At 41.2% G+C, this 22,809-nt stretch overlaps 1 protein-coding gene across 3 annotated transcripts in view; it reads left to right on the top strand.

The window, feature by feature from the left end:
• Window positions 1-13,733, top strand: part of ECT2 (epithelial cell transforming 2) — a 53,097-nt gene extending 39,364 nt beyond the window's left edge. For all 3 annotated transcript variants that reach the window (XM_044667752.1, XM_044667753.1, XM_044667754.1), the window contains 3 exons: window positions 9,888-9,995; window positions 10,514-10,663; window positions 13,593-13,733. In XM_044667752.1, the coding sequence (XP_044523687.1) occupies window positions 9,888-9,995; window positions 10,514-10,663; window positions 13,593-13,682 (348 nt within the window). In that variant the 3' untranslated portion in view covers window positions 13,683-13,733. The remainder of the gene's footprint in view (window positions 1-9,887; window positions 9,996-10,513; window positions 10,664-13,592) is intronic.
• Window positions 13,734-22,809: the final 9,076 nt, after the last annotated feature.

Consider the following 22,809-nt stretch of genomic DNA (forward strand, 5'->3'; position numbering starts at 1 on the left):
AAGACTAGTGTGGATCTCAGTTTTGTCATTTGTTTAAATGAGTGGGCTGTATTAAAGTAGTATCCAAGACCTTTTCTGCCTTGAATATTCCTAAGCTTGCCCCTCACTATTCCCCAACATAAATGAAAACTACTTCAGCCACCAAGTCACATTTGGAAGTGTCTTCTAGAGAACTCAGAGCACTTTATATCACTTCTTCTGTGAGACTGATAGGTGCAGAGAGAATAATTGATAGAGGATCAGGAGCAGATATTGAGACTTGGCAAAAATTGTTTAACTATAGCTATCGATATGTGAAACAGAGTAATTAGTTAGAGTAGAGCCCTAGTACACTTGGTAATATGTAATATTTTTAGTTTTAAGCCCATCTGCTACTTAGTACCTTAGTGACCTTGGCCATGCTTCCTTTCCTTATGGACTTCATTTTTCTCATCTCTAAAATTAGGGGAAATAGTCTCTAGAGTTGCTTTCAGTTCTAGATCCTGTGAGCTTGTGATCCACAACATATGATTCTAGGTACATCTATATACATATGTTTGTATAATCAAATGAGTGTATGGAAACAAGATCATTGCTATTATTGGTTATTGCTGCTGCATGTAATTGTATTTTCTTTTTAAAATTTTTTCCATGGTTCTATGATTCTTGTCTCCCTCTCCTCTTCCCTCTCCCCTCCCGAGGACAACCACTTCTGCAGAGCCTATTGTCCCTTAGACTTCCCTTCAGAACTGTACATACATCTCATTCTTGATGTCAGACTAAGGTGCAACAAGTGATTACTTTCTCAAATGTGAGACCAGTACTGTTCTTCTTTGAGCCTCTGTATGTATGTGGGTGTCTTCTGCTGAGGTGAATAGTGGCCCTTCCGTGCCTCTTCCTACTGTGCACTTCTCTAGGTTGTCTCTCATGGGTTTGAATCCCTCTTGGTGTCTTTTTAAAGATATTAGAGATAACAGTGTACAATTTTTGCAGTTTGTTAGTTATCTGTCATTTTTTCTTCTGGCTCAGCTTTTATGCCTTTAAAAAAAAGGTGTCTTCTCACCCCCGAGTCTTCTTTGTGAAAAATAGAAATTTGAATAAAATATATATGATTATGTGAACAGATCAGGTCTGGGCAGTGTAGGCAACATTTCACATATGAAGGCATTTACCAAGAGACCTTTTCTTCTTTTTCTACTTTGGAAGCAAGGTTGGTAGTTAGAACGAATGTGAAATCAGTAGCATGCTTTTTGTTTGAATTAGTCGTTTTTCTTATTTTTATTTCTTTCTGCGTGAGCTTCTATGCATTTCTCCATGTTTCTCTAAACTCATAAGTTGTTATCTATTGTGGCATAATCATTTTATGTTCATCGGATATACTTTATTTAGCCATTCTTCTCATGAATGAAAAGACTTTTGATGAATATGGGACTTTTTTTGGTTATCGACTTTCTTGGGGTCTATGCCCAGTAGTAATGCCTAGGTCAAAAGGTACGGACAGTGCCCTAACTGTCATTCAGGTTTACCTCTTCCTTTTCAATTTCGGATTCATCATCCATTTAAGAAATAAGTAGTGCTATACAAACTCAGCAGTTTTCCTGTTCATCTGTGTATCATAAGCTGAGCAATGTGAATCCTTAATCCTTTTCCCACTGTTGTTAATTAGACCAGCCCTTTTTTTTTTTTTTTTTAAATACGTAAGTATATAAGTTTCACTGAGGAGTCTGTAATATTCAAGGACTTGATGCAGTAAATACAAATAAATGCATTTGGCAAATCTTACCTCATTAGAAAGTCTGCTTTTCATTATTTAGCTTTTGTTTTACAGAGTTTATTAATTGGTCAACATTTTAGCATAAATTTTCAGGTTCATGTGAAGACGATATATTTTTAGGATATCTGTTTTCTTTCATGTTTCTCCTGATGTCACTACTTTTAGTGTTATCACTGAATAAAGTTCATCTCTTTTTCATGTTTATCATAATGTAAAATTTTCAACATTTATAAGGAAGACACCTTTTTAGAGTAGAGTCTCCAGAGGTTCATTTTATTCTATTGAAGCAGATATTGAATATATCATGTTTCTGTACATGAGAGGACAAGCTTTTTGGTTGATAGTTGCTGATTTCTTTAAAAAATATTTCCTGGGAGAACCTTTAACATTGTTTAATCAAACATAGATTTCATTCTAAATGTCTTTGATCAGGTTCAGATGTTCATCCTGAAGGAAGAGAGGTGGGGAGATCTCCTATTTTGGTCTACATCAGGGGTTGGCAACCTTTTTGGCTGTGAGAGCCGTACAGTGCTCACAGTGCCGCTCCTGTAACAGCGCCTGAAAAAAAATGGACTTTATGGCTCCTGCAGAAAGAGCCCTACGTTACTGACCCCTGGTCTACATATTAAGAAATTTTCTTTAAAATTCACTCAATTTGCATCTTTTACCTGCTATTCTTTATTCTGCACTCTAGGGCCAAACAACACATATCAAAGTTTTTGAAATACTTGAAAATGGCTTTCATGGTTTAGCCTTCTGATTTCTAGGTTTAAATGTCTCCATGTCTTTCAGCTGATCCAGTTATTACATGAACTTGATGCCTTCCACTGTCCTGGTTAAATATGGTCTCCAGTTTATTGGTTTCTTTTCTAAAATATCAGGTCCCCAGAATTAAAAAAATACTCTAGAAATGATCCAACTAGGCCAGAGTATAGCTAGACTGTCTCTTCTTAGTCCTTGAAATTATGGCTCTCAATGCTGCCTTAAGATTGTATTCCTTTTCTTGGCCACCATTCTTCTTGATTAACTCACAATAAATTTTTATTCCATTAAAGCATCCGGACCTTTTTTTCAGATCAACTGATGTTTAGCTCAGTGATTCCCAAAGTGGGTGCCACCGCCCTCTGTTGGGTGTTGCAGTGATCCAGTGGGGTGGTGATGGCCACAGGTGCATTTGGGGTTGGCAAATAACTGTAAGGGGGTGGTGATAGTATGTGACGGGGGCGCTAAGTAATATTTTTTCTAGAAAGGGGGTGGTAGGTCCAAAAAGTTTGGGAACCACTGGTCTAGCTTGATCCCTTCCCCAACTTGACAAGTTGAATTTTTGAATTCAAGTATAAGGCTTGACTTGTACTATTTGTTAATGCAGTTATCACATTGGTTTTGACCCTAACAATCAAGTTCTTTTTAAATCTTGATAGTCACCATGAGTATTAGCCATCCTACCCAGTGTTGTTCTTTGTACAAATTTAATGAGCATGTCATTTCTGCCTTAGAATCATTAATAAGAAGCACAAGCCACAAATATAAGTCATTTTGACATTTCATTATAGGGCCCTCCCCCAAAATTGACATTGACCCATTAATGATCATTTGGGCCAAGTATTCAACCACTGCAAACTCACCTAATTACATTACTATCTACCAAGTATTTTTAACATTTTTCACATATGTACCATGAGAGACTGTCACATGACTTGCTAAAAAACTAGATAAGCTCTCTGTTCATTATTACCATGATCAAAAAAATAAATTATTTTTACCTTTTCTTCATAAAGTCTTGCTGGTTCTTTGTGATCAGTACTTAATTTTCTTTTCTTTTTTTAAAAGATATTTTCCTTTCCCAATTACATGCAATAATTTTCAGCATACATTTTCCAAAATTATAGGATCCAAATTATCTCCCTCCTTTCCCTTCCCTCTCCCAGAGATGGTTAACAATTTGATCTGGATTACACATCTAGTATCATGTAAAACATGCTTGCTTACACATTGGTCATTGTTTTAAGATAATATTCCTATAAAAACAAAACCCCAAAATAAAAACACAAACTAAGTGAAAAATAGTAGGCTTTGATCTGCATTCCAACTCCAACAGTTCTTTAAAGGTAGATAGCATTCTTTGTCCTAAATCCTTCAGAATTGTCTTGCATCATTGTATTGCTGAGAGTAGCTAAGTCTTTCCCATTTGATCAATACAATATTGCTGTTACTATGTACAGTGTTCTCCTGGTTCCGTGTATTTCACTCTGCATCAGTTCATGTAGTTCTTTCCAGCTTTTTTTTTTTTTATCCTGTTCATCATTTCTTATATCACAATAGTGTTCCATCACCATATACCACAATTTGTTCAGCCATTCCCCAGTTGATAGACACTCTCAATTTCTAGTTCTTTGCTACCACAAAAAGAGCAGCTATAAATATTTTTTTGTACAAGTAGGTCCTTTCCTCTTTTTTTTTTTTAAAATCTCTTTGGGGGTATAGACCTAGTAATGGTTTTAGAGGGTCAAAGAGTATGCCCAGATTTATAGCCCTTTAGGCATAGTTCCAAATTGTTCCCCAGAACGATTGGAACAGTTCACAACTCCACCAACAATGCATCAGTGTCCCAATTTTGCCACATCCCTTCAACATTTCACTTTGCTTTGTCATATTGGCCAGTCTGATAGGTGTGAAGTGATACCTTCAGAGTTCTTTTAATTTGCATTTCTCTAATAAGGAGCAATTTAGAACATTTTTATGTGCTAATTGATAGCTTTGATTTCTTCGTCTAAAAATCTGCTTGTTTATATCTTTGACCATTTATCAGTTGGTGAATGACTTGTATTCTTATAAATTTGACTTAGTTCTCTATATATTTGAGAAATGAGACCTTTATCAGAGAAATTTGCTGTAAAATTTTTTCCTCAGTTGTTTCCCTTCTAATCTTGGTTACATTGGTTTTGTTTATATAAAAATTTTTAGTTTAATATAATCAAAACTTAGTATTTTACATCTCATAATGTTCTCTATCTCTTATTTGGTCATAAATTCTTCCCTTTTCCCTAGATCTGACAGGTAAACTATTCAATCTTTGCCTAATTTACTTATGGTATCATATTTTATGTTTAAGTCATATGCTCATTTTAACCTTTTGATATGGGTTGTGAGATACTGGTCTATACCTAGTTTCTGCTATACTGTTTTCCAGTTTTCCTAGTAGTTTTTGCCAAAGAGTGGGTTCTTATCACCAAAACTGTGATCTTTGGGTTTATCAAACACTAGATTGCTATTATCATTTACCCCTGTATATTGTGTATCTGATCTGTTCCATTAATTCACCATTCTATTTCTTAACCAGTACCAGATTGTTTTGATGATTTCCTCTTATTCGTACAGTATGAGATCTGGTACTGCTGGACCACTTTCCTTCACCTTTATTTCATTAGCTCCCTTGATATTCTTGACCTCTTATTCTTCCAGATGAATTTTACTGTTTTTTTCTAGTTATATAAAATAATTATTTGGTAGTTTGATTGGTATGGCACTGAATAAGTTAGAATTGTCATTTTTAGTATTTTAGCTCAGCCTACCCATGAGCAATTAATACTTTTCCAGTTATATAGCTTTGACTATTGGTGTGAAGTATGTTTTGTAATTGTATTAATATAATTCCTGTGTTTGTCTTGGCAAGTAGATCCTCGGGTATTTTAAATACTTCATTTTCTAAATGTTCATTAGTAATTCCTTAATAAATCACTCTAGAATTTTTCCAGATTCAAAGTCAAATTTACTGATTTGGAGCTTGAAGATCCCGTTCTCTTCCCTTTTTAAAAAATGGTATCATTTGTCCTTCAAATCTGTGGTATTTGTACTATCCTAATGTTACAGGCAGGTGCTACAGTAGAATGGCATTTGCTTTAGGTTAATCCAGCCTGGGTTTGACTCTGGCCTCTACTGCTTCCTACCTATTTGACCATGGAGAGGTTCAGTAACTTTCTTGAGACTCTGTTTCTTAATCTGTCAAAGCTGGACTGAATGGTCCTGTCTGTCCCTTGAAGCTCTAAGTGTATGGTCCTCCGTTCTTTTAAAAATGTACTTCTGCCGCCTGTCATTTCATTTTCTTAGAATCTGTATGGGGCAGGTGACTTGAGCTCATCATGCAGAAGTAGGGACCCTGTTGATGATGATGATGATGATGATGATGATGATTATTACATACTTGGGGTATTTTTTATTAGATATCTAGTCAAAACATCCTCCTCTGCAGAGAATATTGTGTAAAATAATAATTGGATAACTTTTCCTTCTTTCTGTTGTCAGTTTTATTGCTGTCTTATCTACTTTGAGCCTTGCTTCAATCTTCTTTTTTCCACAATATTGCTTGGGGCGAGGGGGACTTCTGCAACTTTGGCTTCCTTGTTGCTTTAGTGCTCTTAACACTTCTTAAAGAACTTTGACATGCTTTTGTGTTCATCCTGCAACCTGACCTTGCTTCCATCTTCTATAGGTGACTGAAAAAAAACAAAAACAAAAATGAAGTGGATGCATTTTCTATCCATCTGTATTGGTGTTTTGAGATAAATTCTCCTTTTTTTCCTCATTGGAGTTTTTTCTTAGTTTTCTCAGGATTTCATAATTGAGAGTTGTCTTTTCCTCATGTACTGACTTTCCCTAGTGGAATTAAAAGTCCCTGGGATACCACCTGTACTTTCTGGGAAGGCTTTGAAGTCAGTTCTCTCAATCTCTGGGGGTCCCATCATTCTATTCCCAATTTTTTCTCTTCTGTCATATTGTTAAATGGAGTGCTCTTTTTTCTGTGTTAGAGTGAGACTCGAATTTCCTCTTTTTGGTCGTTCCATTCCTTGAGGGAGAAGGTGTCATTATGACAAACCAAGAAGTCATTTGCTGTTGCCGTTCCACTTTTGTCAGAGCACGTGGGCAGATGACCAGGATCATGTCTCTGTACCAGGCTTATGGTGGGTTTCCCTTTGTTGTCTCATTTAGAAAGGAGGCAGCTGGGGGCTCAGTGAATTGAGCCTTTGGGCCTGGAGTCAGGAAGGCTGAAGTTCAAATGTGACCTCAGACGTTACTAGCTGTGTGACCCTGGATAAGTCACCTCTGCTGCCTCAGTTTCCCTAGGACTATGGTTTTTAGCATTGTTTGCTAGGTTACTTATGGCAGATTCATTTCTGCAACCTGACCTGGGGAAAAGTTGGTAGGCAACTGATTGTTCTTAGTCTACTGACAGCCGCCCCAGGGCTGCTTAGGAGGTGTGTTGTGCCTTTGGAACTTTCTTCTCAGCTCCCCTGCCCAGAATGACCACATCTTCTTGGAGGGCTCCCCCACCGTAGCAGATCCTACCATCCTCTTTGCAGATGTTCCTGCTGCTGGCCCTTCTTTTCTGTTTCTGGTGCCCTCCCCCAAAGGACCCTGGAAGCTGGGCCCTGGTACTCCGCCCTTTCCTCATCCTCCTCCCCCCTCCTCCCCTTCAGGCAGCAGCTCCTGTTTGTGCCACTCGGGGCATCTTGAAGGAAATGACTATGTCTGATCCAGACAGGAAAGAACTTCCACAGAGTCTTTCCAGAAAGACCCTGATCCAGCCTGACTTTCTCATGCAGCCAGATCTCACCCTCCTCCTCTCTTGTCCCCTCTGGGCCCATTTTAGCCCCACTCTGGGAAGATTCTCCTGGCCCCTTCCATAGGCCTCTCCTTTTTGCTTCATTCATTCTTCCTGCCATCAAATGGGACTGCCAGGGGGGCATAGGAAACCGAGGGCCGGACCTGAATTCAAATCCTGATTTAGGTACTCCTCAACCCAGGGTCCCTGTGAGCTCACGTCATCTCTCAGCCTGTTTTCCAGGTGGAAAATGAGGATCCTGATAGCCGCAGCTTCCCAGGGCCGTTGTCTAAGCGCCGGCCTGTTCTGTTCTCATCCCCAGCCTTTCCTGGCAGAGAAGCAGCATCTCCCAGCTGGCACGAGAGAGGCTTCCCTGACGGCTGGGTGGTCCAGGAGTTAAAGCCCCCAGCCTGGCATCCCAAAGACCCAAGTTCAGATGTGACCCAGCCTGTCCCTGAGCCTGTATTTGTCTCAGTGTGCTCGACTGAAGGGCAGGGCAGGCCTGGAGAGCGGCCGGTCCAGTGGCCGGCCCTGCTGCCCAGGGGCCCAGCTGACATGTCCGAGAGAAGGGAGGCTGGGATTCCAGGGAGACTGAGCCTCGAATGTGCAGTGACTGTTCTTTGCCCTCTGAAACACCTGAGCCAGGCATGCTTTGGGGCAGGGACCGGCTGCACCTTCAGTCGGGCTCCCCAGGGACAAGCCACAGGGTCGGACTGGGAGGGTCCCACAGAGGCAGGGCCGGCTCCACTCAGGCTGTTCTCCAGAGCCTGCTTTTCCCTGGTGCTCCTTAATACTGAAGAAAGAAATGCAGGAAAAGTGTGGGAAGTGTTTGGGGGAGTTTGGTGATTCGCCACAAGGTGGCGCCAGACATTTGGCTATGCGTTGGCAGCCTCCTACGTAGCATTCTGTCCTCTGGAAGCTGGGCTGGAGATAGATTCGGAAATGGTGTATTTGTGAGTCTAGACTTGGCAGCCCCTGCCAGGCCCTTCCTGCGCTCCAAGACTCTCTCCGTGTCACTTTTCTCATGTTTGATCAGCTCCGGTACTGGGGCGGCCAGAGAAACAGCCATAAAATGACCAGATTCGCGAGACTCGGGTTTCCTCGTTTCTCTTTTAACAAACTCTGAGCTGAGACAGGAAAACCCATCCGTCCACCATACCAGTGTCGGCACTCCTGGCACTCAGAGGATCTCCCAGCTTCCTCCTTTTCTTCTTCTAGATTCTTATCTTATAAATCTATTTATTTAATGAAATAAAAACCTTTGACGGTCCCTTCTCTGCCCACTTTATTTCCACTCCTTCCCTTCCTATATGGCGTGCCACGTTGTTCCATGATTTCATTCTGCCTGCTCTCTCCACATACATCACTGCATTGGCACCTCTCACACACCCCAGGCCTGGCCAGACTTGGACATTTCTGTCTGTTGAAATCCTTTAGCCTGGTTTACCGAGCCTTCATTAATTTTTTTCTCCCCATGCACAGAACTGATCCCTTCTCCCATCTCTCCTGCCACTCTTACTGACCCCAATGGATTTCATAGTTTAATTTGTGTTATAATTGTTTGTGACATTTTATTTCTCCCTACCAGCTTTGAAATTCCTGCAGGGCCAGGGCTATGTTTCATTTTTGTATCTTAGCATCTAGTCCAGTACCTTGAAAAATATTTTTAATGAAATTAAATCTAGCATTCCATCAACTCTCTTTAAAGAGGCATTGCAACTATTTATCCATTTATTGCAAACTCCTCTGCTGCATAAAAATGTTACATTGATTTTTTTTTTTTTAAATAAACCCTTTCCTTCCCCCACTTAGAATTGCTACTTTGTATTGGTTTTAAGGCAGAAGAGCAGTGAGGGCTGGACAGTGGGGGTTAAGTGAATAGCCCAGGGTCACATAGCTAGGAAGTGTCTGAGGCTAAATTTGAACCCAGGACTTCTTGTCTCTAGGTCCCATTCTCAATCTACTGAACCACTCAGCTGCCCCCGTGATTGATGTTTTAAAAAGGAAAAAAAGCCATTGTACCTGTACCCTCCAACAGAGAACCCTTCTTTATTCTGCCCATCTTCCCCTGCCAAGAAGGAGCTATTTAAATAAGTCTTATTTATTGTCAACTATTTATAGTCAATTATTCATTGCATTGATGTCTCTTAGTGGCATTTTCTATTATGTTATTCTGGTCATTATTCTGATTCACTTTTTCTCTGTTCAGACGGTTCCTCTCAAATTTCTCTGTAGTCCTTAAATTTGTTCATTTTTAAGATTTAATGATATTTTGCTACTTTTCTAGTTCCATTGACACCTTGAGGAACAAGGACAATTTGGCCATTTCCAAAACTGATTTTCAGAATAGATGGATTAATTCACAACTCTACCAATGTGTTAAATCTTCTTTCCCTATCTAGTTACATAAATTTCAAAATAGAAATTGTTATGGTGGTTGTTAATTTTTAAATTCCTTCTAATTTTGGATATAAGTAATGTTCTAGAAAATTCCGTTGGCTTTAAAAATTATTAACAAGTATTATTTTTCAACAGGAAAACCTTATTTATGCTGCAGATCCAGAATCTTTTGAAGTAAATACAAAAGATATGGACAGTACATTGAGTAGGGCATCCCGGGCCATTAAAAAGACTTCTAAAAGGGTAAGCATGCAATAAAATGAACAATTATCCTCCTAACACGCTTCTTACATTGTCTTCCCCAGAATACAATACTATTTCCAGGATGGATTTGATGTAACCAAAGTCTTTTTCCATATCCTGAGAGATGGCCTCTAGGAAGGCTGTTTGGATTGAGCCTGGTTACGCTAAAGGCAGCCAGCCTCAGCCATTTCCTATGGTACTGTTTTCGGAGCCCATCCGGTGGGTCTTTCTCTTCAGTGAAAACTTTAACTTGGTTGTTTGTACATTGGAAGGAAGCTCTGAGCTTCCGGGAGCCCTTTAAGCTGATGTTGTTCTGCGAGTTCCCCTCCTTCAGGCACATTCGCAGGAAGAGGCTGGCTCTGCCTCTGCTCGCAGCTGCTCAGGGCTTGTTCTTGGGAAGGGCCGGGCGCCACAGTGTCCCCCCAGGAGAGCCTCCGCTTTGGGCCTTCCCTCTGCGGGCTGTGGCAGAGTGCCGACAGCTTCGGATGCACAGTCATAGCCATTCTGTGTGCCTATAGGTGACCCGGGCGTTTTCCTTCACCAAGACGCCGCGGAGGGTGCTCCGGAGGGCCCTGATGAGCTCGCAGAGCAGCCTGGAGGGGAGGAGCCCCTGCGCCGGGGGCGACGTGTACCTGGGCGGCCGCCTGAGCAGCACATCCTCGCTGGCAGTAAGTCTCGGCTGAGCCTCCTGGGCGGTGAGGGGGAGTGGGGTGGGGGGATGGGCAGCCGGCACCGGGCTGGGGATCCCCGAAGAGCTGCCTCGGATCACAGGACTGGATCCTGGAGCCGCCAGGGCCGGGTGGACGTCACTCTTGTGAATCGTGTGAGCACTGGAAGCTTCACTGTTGCTAGACCTCGAATTCCAAACTGAGAAGCAGGGCTTGTGATGGCCCGTCTGCCTTCTTTTACCCCTCACCTTCCAGCTTCCATCTAAGAGAGGTGAGGGCTAGGCAGTGGGGTGAAGTGACACAGCTAGGAAGTGTCTGAGGCCGGATTTGAACCCAGGACTTTCTATCTCTGGACCTGGCTCCTAATCTCTGAGCTGCCTGGCGGCCCAGGATGTAGACAGGCATCTCAGATGTCAAACCTGGTCTTAGGATTGTCAGACACATCGGAATAATATAAAATCATTTTAATATAATAGTTAAACATTTCCCATACATGCATGCCAGGAGAATCTTATGAGTGTACAGTTGGAAAAATCTTGAACCCCTGAAACTACATTACCCAAACTTCCTTTCTGTGTTACCCACAATTCCTTGCGCAGTCTGTATTTAATTTGGGTTTGCTCTGCCACGCCCTCTCTTGCAGGTGTTTGGAGTAGTGACGGGTCCTGGTGACCTGAGCCTCTCTTTCCTCGGGAGGCGAGTGGGAAAGGTTCCCCATGTTTCTCTAGTTCCCTAATTTACTATTAATAAATCCTTATGAATATCATACTTTGGAGGCATCAAATATTAATTTAAAAATCTACATGATTTTGCTGTCCTTATTTTTATTACTTGCTTTTGTACTAACAGCTCTTCTCCCCATCTTTTTATAGGTGACCTGTTCCATTTCCAAATATAATATAATTGGATCTATTAATCTGTCCATGTTCAATGTTAGACTCTACTGAAGGACACTCTCAAAGCTTTCCTTTGTTTCATTCTAATTCCCAAATTTATATTGCTGATAGCAAAAATCTCCAACTATCTGTTGACCCTAAATTCTTTCTGAGTCACTCTTTAATATTTAGTAAGATGGCAAAACTGATAGAAATGAGTTCTAAATCCTTAAAATTAGCTGTAATTTGTTTTGATTGAGGGGGGTTTGGCTTGAATTTTATGCTTCTTAAAGACTAGAAGACTAATTTTCCTTCTCTTGAATGATTGTGGTGTTTTTAAGGAGAGAGGCTTTGTATGATATCTTAGTTGACATTTTTGGGGGCTGAGTTTCTCGCACCCTGGATCATTACTCACATAGCTCTGTGAGTACCATTGGACATCATTCTCCTAGAATTTAAAACACAGTGAAGTTTGAGCATTTTTGAGATTTCCTAATGTTAAAGAAAATCGGAAATTTTAAGGAAGACTATTAAGGGGCGTGAAGAATAGGTTTATGTGTAGAATCTGATTCACATTCCTATTGTGGCATTAAGCATTGGCTCAGTGGAGTACTTTTAAGGGTTACCTAAAGAAAATTTAAGCTCTCCTCTTAGATATTTGAATTTTAACACCACTATTGATTAACTCATGGCCTTTCCCACCCTACTCAAACTAATCCTGTCATTTTGCTACTTGATAAAGAGGATTGAACAAAAATGTAATTAAATATGAAAAAAATATGAGTGTTTTAAATGGTAGTTTTAAAATTTTTACTAAGATTACCACCTACTCTGGAGCTTCTTTCATGGCCATACCTGGTGTTGAAAGTATAGTTGTCAGGTTTGACTATAACCCAGTTGTGAACTTTGAAGCAGGAAATTTTGATGACTTCACTATTTGACAAAGGCTGTTACTTAGGAATTCATTATTTAAACCTCATTCTCCAATCCACTGTCCTTCTCTCCTCTTTCTATTTAGCCTTTTAACCTCACTGAATTCCACTAAGATACCTATTCAAATCTCCATTATCTTTTAAGTAGATTGTTTAGGAACTTATAAAGATACTAGATACACATGCATCAATTGCTTTAGAACATGCCTTAAATTCGTGTGTGTGTGTGTGTGTGTGTGTGTGTGTGTGTGTGTGTGTGTGTGTGTGTGTGTGTGTATTTTTTAAACCCTCACCTTCCATCTTAGAATCAATACTATGTATTGGTTCTAAGGCAGAAGAGCAGTAAGGACTAGGCAATGGGGGTTAAGTGACTTGCCCAGGGTCACACAGATGGGAAGGGTCTGAGGCCAGATTTGAACCAGGACCTCCCATCTCTGGCCTGGCTCTCAATCCACTGAGCCACCCAGCTGCCCCCTCCTTGATATATTTTAAAAATGCTAGTGAATATACTCCTCATTTCAACTTCACAATTGTCTTTCTATTTCATTTCCAAAGTATATAACTAATTTTCTACAAAGGAATGCTACACCATTAATTTCAATTATTAAAAGAGTTGTATACTAATACTAGTACACCATTTAATCCAATGTGAGTTCAAAAGAGAAGTCCTCAAACAAGTAAATAAATTTCAATTAAAAAAAGTTAGAAAAGGCCATTTAATTTAGCCCTTGGCTTTTTTGTATGTTTTAGCTTTAACTTGTGACAGTGACTTCTGGGGACCATAGATAATCCCCACCAGTATCTTCATAGTCCTATGTCTATGTCAGGGTGTCTGTGCCTGCCTTAGAAGTATGAATTATTCCCTTTACTCCTACCCCACAAAAAAAGAGAGAAGCCCTTCCAGATAAACTAAGTAGTTTTTATTTCAATTTTTGCATCCTTTTTTCTCATTTTGAGTTGTCTTGTTGATGCTCTGGTTGTGAGCGCTTAAAATTGTATGGAGAAGGGCTTCTTAAACAATGTAGTAATACTGATGATGAGCTGGGAGGGTTCAGCACCAGAACTGCTACCTTTCTAAGGATGCTGAATGTTATTCTCAAACTTTTTCTTTTGTCTTTACAGGGTATTCCATCTCCTTCCCTTGTTAGCCTTCCAGCCTTCTTTGAAAAGAGGAGTCATACTTTAAGCCGATCTACAACTCATTTGATATGAAGTTATTCTTCTTCTATGATGTCTTAATACAGTGACTGACAAGCAGCTTATTCTTGAGACAAGAAACTGACTTAAATAGTACTGTCATTAGCACTTGGTAGGAACCGGGAGGAAGCTGGGTAACACTAAATTAAACCACTGGAATTTTTAAAAAGGAGTTAGTTGCCAAATTACAAGTATAAACTTAAGTGAAGAATTTGATATTGGCTTAGATGTAATTTATTTGTTTAAACTTCTCTTTCCATGCCAATATTTTAAGGTATTTCCAATATCAGTAGTTTTGATCCATTGACAATATGTGATTTTATTGTGGGATGCAAAAATTCTGATATAAACTTTTGTATAATGCCCACTAATGGTCTTAGGAAATACATCTTTGTATTTAAGTGCTTTGTTCAGTGTGGAGATCAAGTGACATTGTCAGGATTCTCACTGAATAAATAACTTCCCTGGCGGCTGATTCTGTAAACACTTACGTTTGCTTCTCTACACTGCGTCAAGTACAGTAACCTCTCTGTTTTGTAGCTTATTATTATTGTGTATTTCCAAATCTGTCACATGAGGAAAAAAATTAATTTGCCCCATATAATGTATAACAGATAGAAATGATCAAAATCCTCTTATAGATGATAGTGAGGACACGGCTTTGAAAATATTGTATGTTTTGCACAAAAATAGGTCAGTGGGTACATGTAGTTACTTCAGAGTTTTCAGATGTTTTATCCATTTAGCAACTGAAAAACTTTTTAAATTTAGTTTTATAGTTTGCAACAATTCACTTTGAAGCACAAGACTACAAAAAATTATGCTGATAATGTATGTATACCTTTAAACAAAATTATTTTGAAAGTTGGCATTGCTTGCTTATCTGCTTTTAAAATATGCATGTATATATTTGGACATTTCATTGTAAAACTCAAATTGTGGTTCTGAATCAGTTGTAAAATTAAATTCATTTATTTACTGTAAAAAAGCTTTATCCTAAATTGTCTAATTTTTAACAGAATATGGTCTTGTTTTTTCCTTATGGTGAATATTTTGAATCACGTTTTTCTTATGGATATTTGTCTCCTTTTCTTACCTGTTTAGGGACTAGTCTAAACACATTGATGCCATTTAATAATTCTCAGCTTTCTGTTGTAAGAATTTAATTGACTGCATACAGTTGTTGTATGTTGTATCTGTAACTAGAGTGCTGCTTTTGAGGATACTAAATGGCCCTTTTCTGATGTGTTTTTAAAACTAGAACTATGTAAATAAACATGTAGAAAAACCCCAGTGTTTACTCTTCTGACTTTTTTCCCATTTTTTTTTTAGTGAGTACTTTTTTATTTTTAGAAAAATTTTCCATGCTTTATACTCTTCTGACTTTAAAAAAAGATGACAAACTTCAGAATCTTTTAAGATTTCAAAATAAATCTGCTTTCGGTCTTTTATCTCAAGACATTCTTGTACCAGAAAAAAATTTTAAATTATAGGAATAAATTAATTTTATAAATTTCATTATTTCACAAAACAACTAAAGAAGTACAAATCAAAGGAAGGTCACAAGGAGTACATTGTTTAGGCATCTGGCTTTCTAGATCACATGACAACCACAATCCATATGTTTGTTGACTTCATAATTTCTTTAGAGTGATCTTTTATTGTAGAAGAGAGTGATGACAGAGACTTCTCTGAAATTTGTGGTCAGGTGGCTTAAGTCATGACCCTATTATCTAACTGTTAGGAATCTCTACAAATTCATGGAGTATTTAAAGTATTTAAACAGACCAGATTTTATTGAGTGTCAGTAAGCTTTTTATTTTTAGGTCTTCATCTGACTATCTTGAAAAACGTTTTATCATTTTCTAAGAGATAGAATATAATCCCTAAATATATTTTTAGTTTATTATTAACTCGGACTCTTCTAAAATGTGGTTGGAATGGGGTCAAAGGCGCATCCCCGGCACTGGAATGCTTGATTCAACCAACTGAAAATAATTTCAAAAAAGGTCCCTTCAAAGATTGTTTTAAGACACTAAAGAGGAAACATGATGGACTTTGCTCTTAGAACATTTGACTAAAGTCCTCCATTTCCACAAATGATAAATGAGATGATAAAATGATTGATCAAAGGGTTACTTTAGTACTTTTCCTTGGTTGAGTACCTAGTGGGCACTTTTTATTTCTAGCATTCCACAATGCTGGGAGGGGCTCCGAGGAGGGCGAGCCAGAGAAGCAAAGTTAAGCAGATATTGCCGGGAAAACGAACTGAAATGGGCTCAGCTCTGGGTGGTCTTGTGCCTTTGTTTCCCTGGAATCCTCCTGGATGAACGTTGGTCCTTGGGAGCCTACAGAGCAGAGACCGACCGTCTAACGGCCTCTTCCTGGGGCTTGTGGCCGCTCTGGGGATCAGTGGATGGCTGGGGGAGACTCCCGCACCAGCACGTTAGAGAGCCCCGGGGCGATGGCTCAGTTCACACCTATTTACGGGCTACTGTGGGAGGATCTTTTGGGAAGGCGCCTTCTCAGAGGTAGACGGGGTCCTCTTGGAACCTCAGTCTCTGGTGGTGTCCATGAGGACGGATGGGAGGCGGAACAGTGACTGGCCCGCTCGGGGTCCCTTTTTTCCCCGACGTGGTGCCCCCATCCCCCTCTGCAGGGCGGCTCCTCGGGGTTCCTGCTTCCTGGAGGGCGTTTTCGGGGCTGAGGACGGCTGTCGGGGTGCTGGCTGCGGGCACGTGGCGGGCTCCCTCCCCTTCCGAGGGGGCGCTCAGCCTAGTTTCGAGGGCAGAATCCAGGTGGGAGACGCTTTTGTCGGTTTAACAACGCACTGTGAGAAGCAAAGCGCTTCTGTAGGGCCATCCTGGGCGTCTCGCAGTGAAAGCTGTTCTCTGGAGCGGGCGGGGCCCGGCGGCTCCCATAACCCCCCACCCCCAGCCTCCCCGAGATCCGCCCGAGCTCCCCTCTTAGGATCGGTCCTGCGTGTAGGAGCGGCAAGGAAGGGCCAGGCTCCCCCGGCCAGCGGCGTCCGAGGCCACATTCAAAGCCGGCCCCGCCTCCACGCTGTGCGATGAACTTGTGCCTTAGGAAGGTGCACATTTGCCAGTTTTCTCTCCCGTTAGAAGGGAAGCCCCTCAGGGAAGCCTGACGCCGGGAGCTGGGCTTGGAGGAATGGGATCTCTCCCAGCCTTCCTGTGCCCCGCTCTGTCGGGATGGGGATGGGGACGGGGATGGAGAGAGCCTCTCGTTTCCTTGGTATAGACAACTCGCAGGGGGAGAGATGACGTGAAATGCAGTCAAGCCACTGGTGGACACGCAGCGTGGGATTCGAACTCGGGCCTCGCTGGCAAGGCTAGCTCTGTCTGCTTGGAAGCTCTGGTCGCCAGGCCGGCAGGCCGGCTGTCCTCCTTTGTCTCCAGCCTCCCCGGAGGCGCTGTCCTCCCCTCCTCCTATGGACTTCTCCTGCGGGCAGGACCCAGGGCCTGGCCTCGAGGCTTCTCAGCTGGGCGCCTCCTGCCGGATGCGTTGTTTGCAGAACGTTCCTTTAGACCGGCCCAGCCTCAGGAGAGGGAAGAAACGTCTCCTCCAGACGGCCGCCCAGCGGTTCTTGGATCCGTCCTTCTGCCCTTAGCTAAGGTCCGCCCTCCTGGAGCTTCCTCCCAGGCCTCCTTTGGCTCGCGGGACGCTGCTCTACGCGCTCAGTGCCCCTGCAGGTGGAGGGATGTCCCCAGGCTTTTTTCTCCTGCCACGCCTTCGGACAAAATAATAAAATTATTTTATTTTTTTAACCCTAATCTTCAGTCTTGGAAGAGCAGTAAGGGTAGGCAATGGGGGCTAAGTAAGTGACTTGCCCAGGGTCTCACAGCTGGGAAGTGTCTGAGGTCACATTTGAACCTAGGACCTCCCCTCTCTTGGCCTGGCTCTCAATCCACTGAGCCACCCAGCTGTTCCATCTCTTCTTTAAAAACTCCTTTTGTGAGCACTTGTTACCGTGACTTCCTGTACCGGCTAGTCAAAACATTTCTAGGAAATGAAGAAATGCTTTCTTTCAAATAACCTACATGGCGAATGTTTTGCTAGAAAAGCAACATGCTGGTCTCTGAGAGAGGATGAACCGGGTTCAAATTCTACTAGCCACGTGATCAGGACCAAGCCTATGGCCTCTCGGGGGACTCCAAGCCCACAGAGCAGGGGAAGGGCCAGAAGGACTTTTGTCAGGAGTGAAAGAATGAAGTCGCAGGCCAGAGGAGAAAGCGTTCCCGCCCCGTCCACCAGGGGTGCCAAACTCCCGTCCAAATGCTGTTGGGTTGTTTTTTTTTAATTTATTTAATTTGTTAAACCTTTCTCAATTCTGGTTCAAGCTCTTGGGGGGCCGTGTTCCACCTCTAGCAGCCCTCCCCTTGGTGCGGGTGACTGAGCTAACGTTTCTCCTCGGACTCAGCCCTCACTGCTTCTCAGCCAAGGATGCGGCTGCCTCCGGGACACGTCCAAGTGCACTGCCGCCGACCTCTCAGATTGGGCATGTCTGGAATCCCGCTCGCTGCCATTTCCCATCATCCTCTCCTCCTTCTGACTCATTTCCATGAGGGCAACGCCGTCCACGTGGGCTCCTCTTGTCTGAAATTTCTCTCTTGTCACGTGACTCTTCCGGGCTCTACCCAGGACGCATAAAAGGGAGAGTCAGAAGGGACTTTAGGGCCGCCTGAGCCAGTCTTATTCTTCAGATGAAAAGTGAGATGGTTTGGCCAGTTTCCCACAGACAGCACGTGTCAGAGCCAGGATGCTGGGAGGCTGACTCCGAACGCAGTAAGCTTTCTAGCCTAACAGACTTGCTTTTTCTCTCTTGGCCAATCCATGGCAAGGCCGTCTATTCAACCTCTGGAATTTTCGTAATGTCTCATTCTCTTCTGTATAATCATTATTTTCATTATTTGTTCCTAAAACCACTCATTATGTAGTTTCCATTTATTTCTGTATTTTTTTGTTCAAGTTTCTTTTATCCATTCCAATTTTTTGTGTTGTAGATCATAAGGGGTGCTTATTATTTTTCCATATTTATATTGATTTAAGATTTCTTGATGCTTTAGCACATGATCAATTTTGGTTAAAGTTCTTGGTAATACTGAGAAATACTTACATTCTTTAATTCAAAATTCCCCACAGATCTTTCAAGTCTGTCCTCTTTTCTCCTTATCCCCCAACACAGGGATCGGCAACCTTTTTGGCCATGAGAGCCATAAACGCCACATTTTTTAAAATGTAATTTCGTGAGAGCTGTACAGTGCTCGCAGTGCCACTCCTGTAACAATGCCTGAAAAAAAATTGACTTTATGGCCCCGGCAGAAAGAGCCATATCTGGCCCTCAAAAGAGCCATATCCAGCTTGAGAGCCATACATTGCCAATCCCTGTCCCAACAGATAATTTAGAACTTTTTTTTTTCTTATTTACCTTTCTATTGAATTTATCTAGCTCTAAGTGAGGAATATTGAAATTTCCTATAATTATTCTGTTACTCTTAATGTCTATTAGCAATTTCTTTAGGAACTTACACTCTATGCCATTTAATGCATAGGAAGGTCCCCAGCTGGAGGAGCGGATACCTTGTGGATAACCTTTGGGAAAACAAGGACAAGGATTTCACAGGAAGGATAATCACGGATGGATTGAGATCTGTTTTTGGAGGAACTATTAGCATTGATGTAATTATAGATCCATTGGAGCATTTGGAGTAAGGAAATTTTTTCAGTGTCTAAGACATTCATAGTGTAGTTTCTTATATTTTTTATTTTTAAATGGTTTAGTGATATTCTTTTGCATGATATAAAACACCATTGCCAAGTCCCATTGACTTTCTTTCGCCCCTTACTAGAATCCTCCCTTATGACATATAAGAATAGTCAAGCAAAACAAATGAACATGAACGCATTGCCCATCGCTTTCTTATCTCTGTGTATCCGCAGAGCTTAGCTAGGTGCTTTGCCCACAGGAAGTGCCCAAGTAGAATTCTGTTCATTCACTGTCCATGTCTGAAAAAGCTGCCTCATCTCATCTTGCTGCCAAGGGGCAGAAGGCACACTTTCTTATCAGCCTGCCGATCGTAATTGCTTACAATTAGAGTTTTGAAGTCTTTCAGTGTCATTCACATTATTGTGGTCGTCATATAAATGACTCTCCTGATTTTGTTTATTTCTTTCTGCTTCAGCTCACCCGTGGCTGCCCAAGCTTTTTGGAATTTTCCGGATTCATTATTTCTTGCAATAGAATTATATGCCATCAAATTAATACATCACCATTTGTTCAACCATTGCCCAAATGATGGGCGTCCATTTTGTTTGTAGGTCTTTGTTGCTACAATTAGTTTGGATTGTCTTTGGTCTCCCTGGGAGGCAGCTGGTAGTGATATTGCTAAGATATAGGCTATGGACAGTTTAGCGAGTTTCTGTATGTAATTTCAAGGCATTTTTCAGAATAATTGGACCAGTTCTATAGTATAATTTCCCTGTTGGTTTCTTTTGACAGTCTTTATTGTTGCCATATCTGAAATTATGATGCAATTCCTATTTTTTCAAATTGTCTGAAGCATAATGCATTTTGTCCCATCTCATTTTTATTCTTCATGATTTGAAATAGGTTTTTATTAACTCTTTTGTTTTCACATCACCTAGATTTTCCCTAGTATTCCTCCCCCTCTTGGCTCCCAGAGAGCCATTCTTCATAACAAAGGATTTTCTTTTAAAGGAAAAAAAGAAAAACAGGAAGAAGAGATAAAATTTCAGGAAAACCAATTGATTTGTAAAAAAAAAAAATTGGCATCCTATACTTCATTCCATCCCCTTTATCCTTCCTCCTTCCCCTTTCCATCTCTTAAAGGGAATCAAAGAAAGTGTCTTCTAGCTCTTCTTTGGGGTCAAGTGTACTCTGTAATTTTGTAACATTTTCCTTAAAAAATTTGTTTTATTGATATCTTTTGTTTTTTTTCCCATCACTCAAATTTCCCTCTTCTCTCTTCCTTTTCTCCTCTTAGAAAGTCATCCATATATTATTTTTCAAAAGTATAAAGAAAAAAATATTTTAAGAAGAATTTATAAAGGAAAATTATTTATTTTTGACATTGAGTAGATTTCTTATTTTTTTAAATTTGGGCTTTTGTTTTGTTGATGATTATCCATTTCCGTTTTTTTATTTATTTAAATTTTATTGTTTTTATTTCTCATTAGTTTACAAACTTCTTTTTTTTAAAACTCTTAACTTCTGTCTTGGAGTTAATACTGTGTATTGGTTCCAAGGTAGAAGAGTGGTAAGGGTGGGCAATGGGGGTCAAGTGACTTGCCCAGGGTCACACAGCTGGGGAGTGTCTGAGGCCAGATTTGAACCTAGGACCTCCCATCTCTAGGCCTGGCTCTCAATCCACTGAGCTACCCAGCTGCCCCCATCCATTTCCTTTTAATTCTCAGTTTTCCTGTTAAATGAGCAAAACAAATCATTGCAAAGATCTGGTAATATATGCCACATTCCATCCTGAAGTGCATGAACACACCTTATCTCTTCAGGGGAGGTGTCTTCCCATATCTATTCTTTGGGGCCAAGCCTGTTCTTTGTAATTTTGCAACATTCAGTTTCAGTTGTTTCATGGCTTTTATTTATATGGACCTGGTTGTAGACACATTTGTTCTATAGTTGGAAAATCTTGAACCGCTGAAACTACATTACCCAAACTTCCTTTCCATATTACCCACAATTCCTTTTCCTTTCTGTTTACCTGCGTGGTTACCTGGTCTGTATATAATTTGGGGTCCCTCTGCCAAGCTCTCTCTCTTGTACATGAATTGAGTGGTGACGAGTGCTTGTGGCGCGCTAGTCTCTCTCTTCCCCGCGAGGCGAGTGGGAAAGGTTCCCTGCGTCCTCTAGCTCTCTAATTTAATATTAATAAAATCCTTATAAATATCATACTTTGGAGGCATTGAATATTAATTTTAAAATCTACAGCGTGTATATATATACACACACTCACATTTATTCTATTTCATTTTGTATCTGTTTACATAAGATTTTTCATGCTTCTTTAATTATTATATTTGTTTTTTCTTACAGCAAGGAAATACTCCATTGAATTCACGCACCACAAATTGTTCAACTATTCTCCAAATGACAGGCATCGACTTCATTTCCATTTTTTGGCACTACAGAAAAACGCCACTGGAAACGTTTTTACGGCCCTGCGGCTCTGCTTCTCATCAATGACCTCCTTGGGGTCTAGGCCTAGCGATGGGATCTCTGGGTCGAAGGAGGTGGACATTTTAGCCAGTGGCTTTCCGGAGTGGCTGAACCAGTTCTCAGCTCCAGCCATATGTTAGTTTGCTAGTTGTTGTTTTTTGTTTTTTTTTTTAAACCCTTGTACTTCGGTGTATTGTCTCAGGGGTGGAAGATTGGTAAGGGTGGGCAATGGGGGGGTCAAGTGACTTGCCCAGGGTCACACAGCTGGGAAGTATCTGAGGCTGGGTTTGAACCTAGGACCTCCTGTCTCTAGGCCTGGCTCTCAATCCACTGAGCTACCCAGCTGCCCCCTAGTTTGCTAGTTTTGCCCAAACCTCTCCACCACCTACGGGAAGGATGTCTTGTCATCTTGGCTCATTCAGCGAAGATGAAGCGAAACTTGAGAGTCCTTTCGCTCGTCTCTCGCTGAGGCCATGGAACAACGTTTCCTACCTTCGGTCGGGATAACTTGCGGTTCTTTGGAGAACTGTTCCTAGCTTGCTTTTGGCCGGATGTCTTTCTCTCGTCTCTCCCTTCTCCCATCCGTATAGGGGTGCAGGTGTGTAAACGTTTCTGTGCATCACTGTAGAAGGGACAGAAAGAGAGGAGATGCGGATTCTGTATCATTCCCTCAGAAGAAGAATTCAACAAAAAATCTTCGCCTCATGGCCGTTTCTCTTCTTATCCTGCTTGTGTTCATTTTATTCACGCAAAAGCTTTTCAGTTTCATGTCACCCTCCTTTGGGTTGGAATTCACTCCCAGGCCCAGGCTGTAGAAGGTACTTGATCCGTTTCAATGACAACAATCACAATAATAATGGCGGGCATTTGTGGAGGGCTTCACAAACCCTGTTATCTCACAGCATTGCTGGGGGGAGAACCTTAGTG

Source organism: Gracilinanus agilis, chromosome 3 (genome assembly GCF_016433145.1).
Source record: "Gracilinanus agilis isolate LMUSP501 chromosome 3, AgileGrace, whole genome shotgun sequence".
Taxonomy (NCBI): domain Eukaryota; kingdom Metazoa; phylum Chordata; class Mammalia; order Didelphimorphia; family Didelphidae; genus Gracilinanus; species Gracilinanus agilis.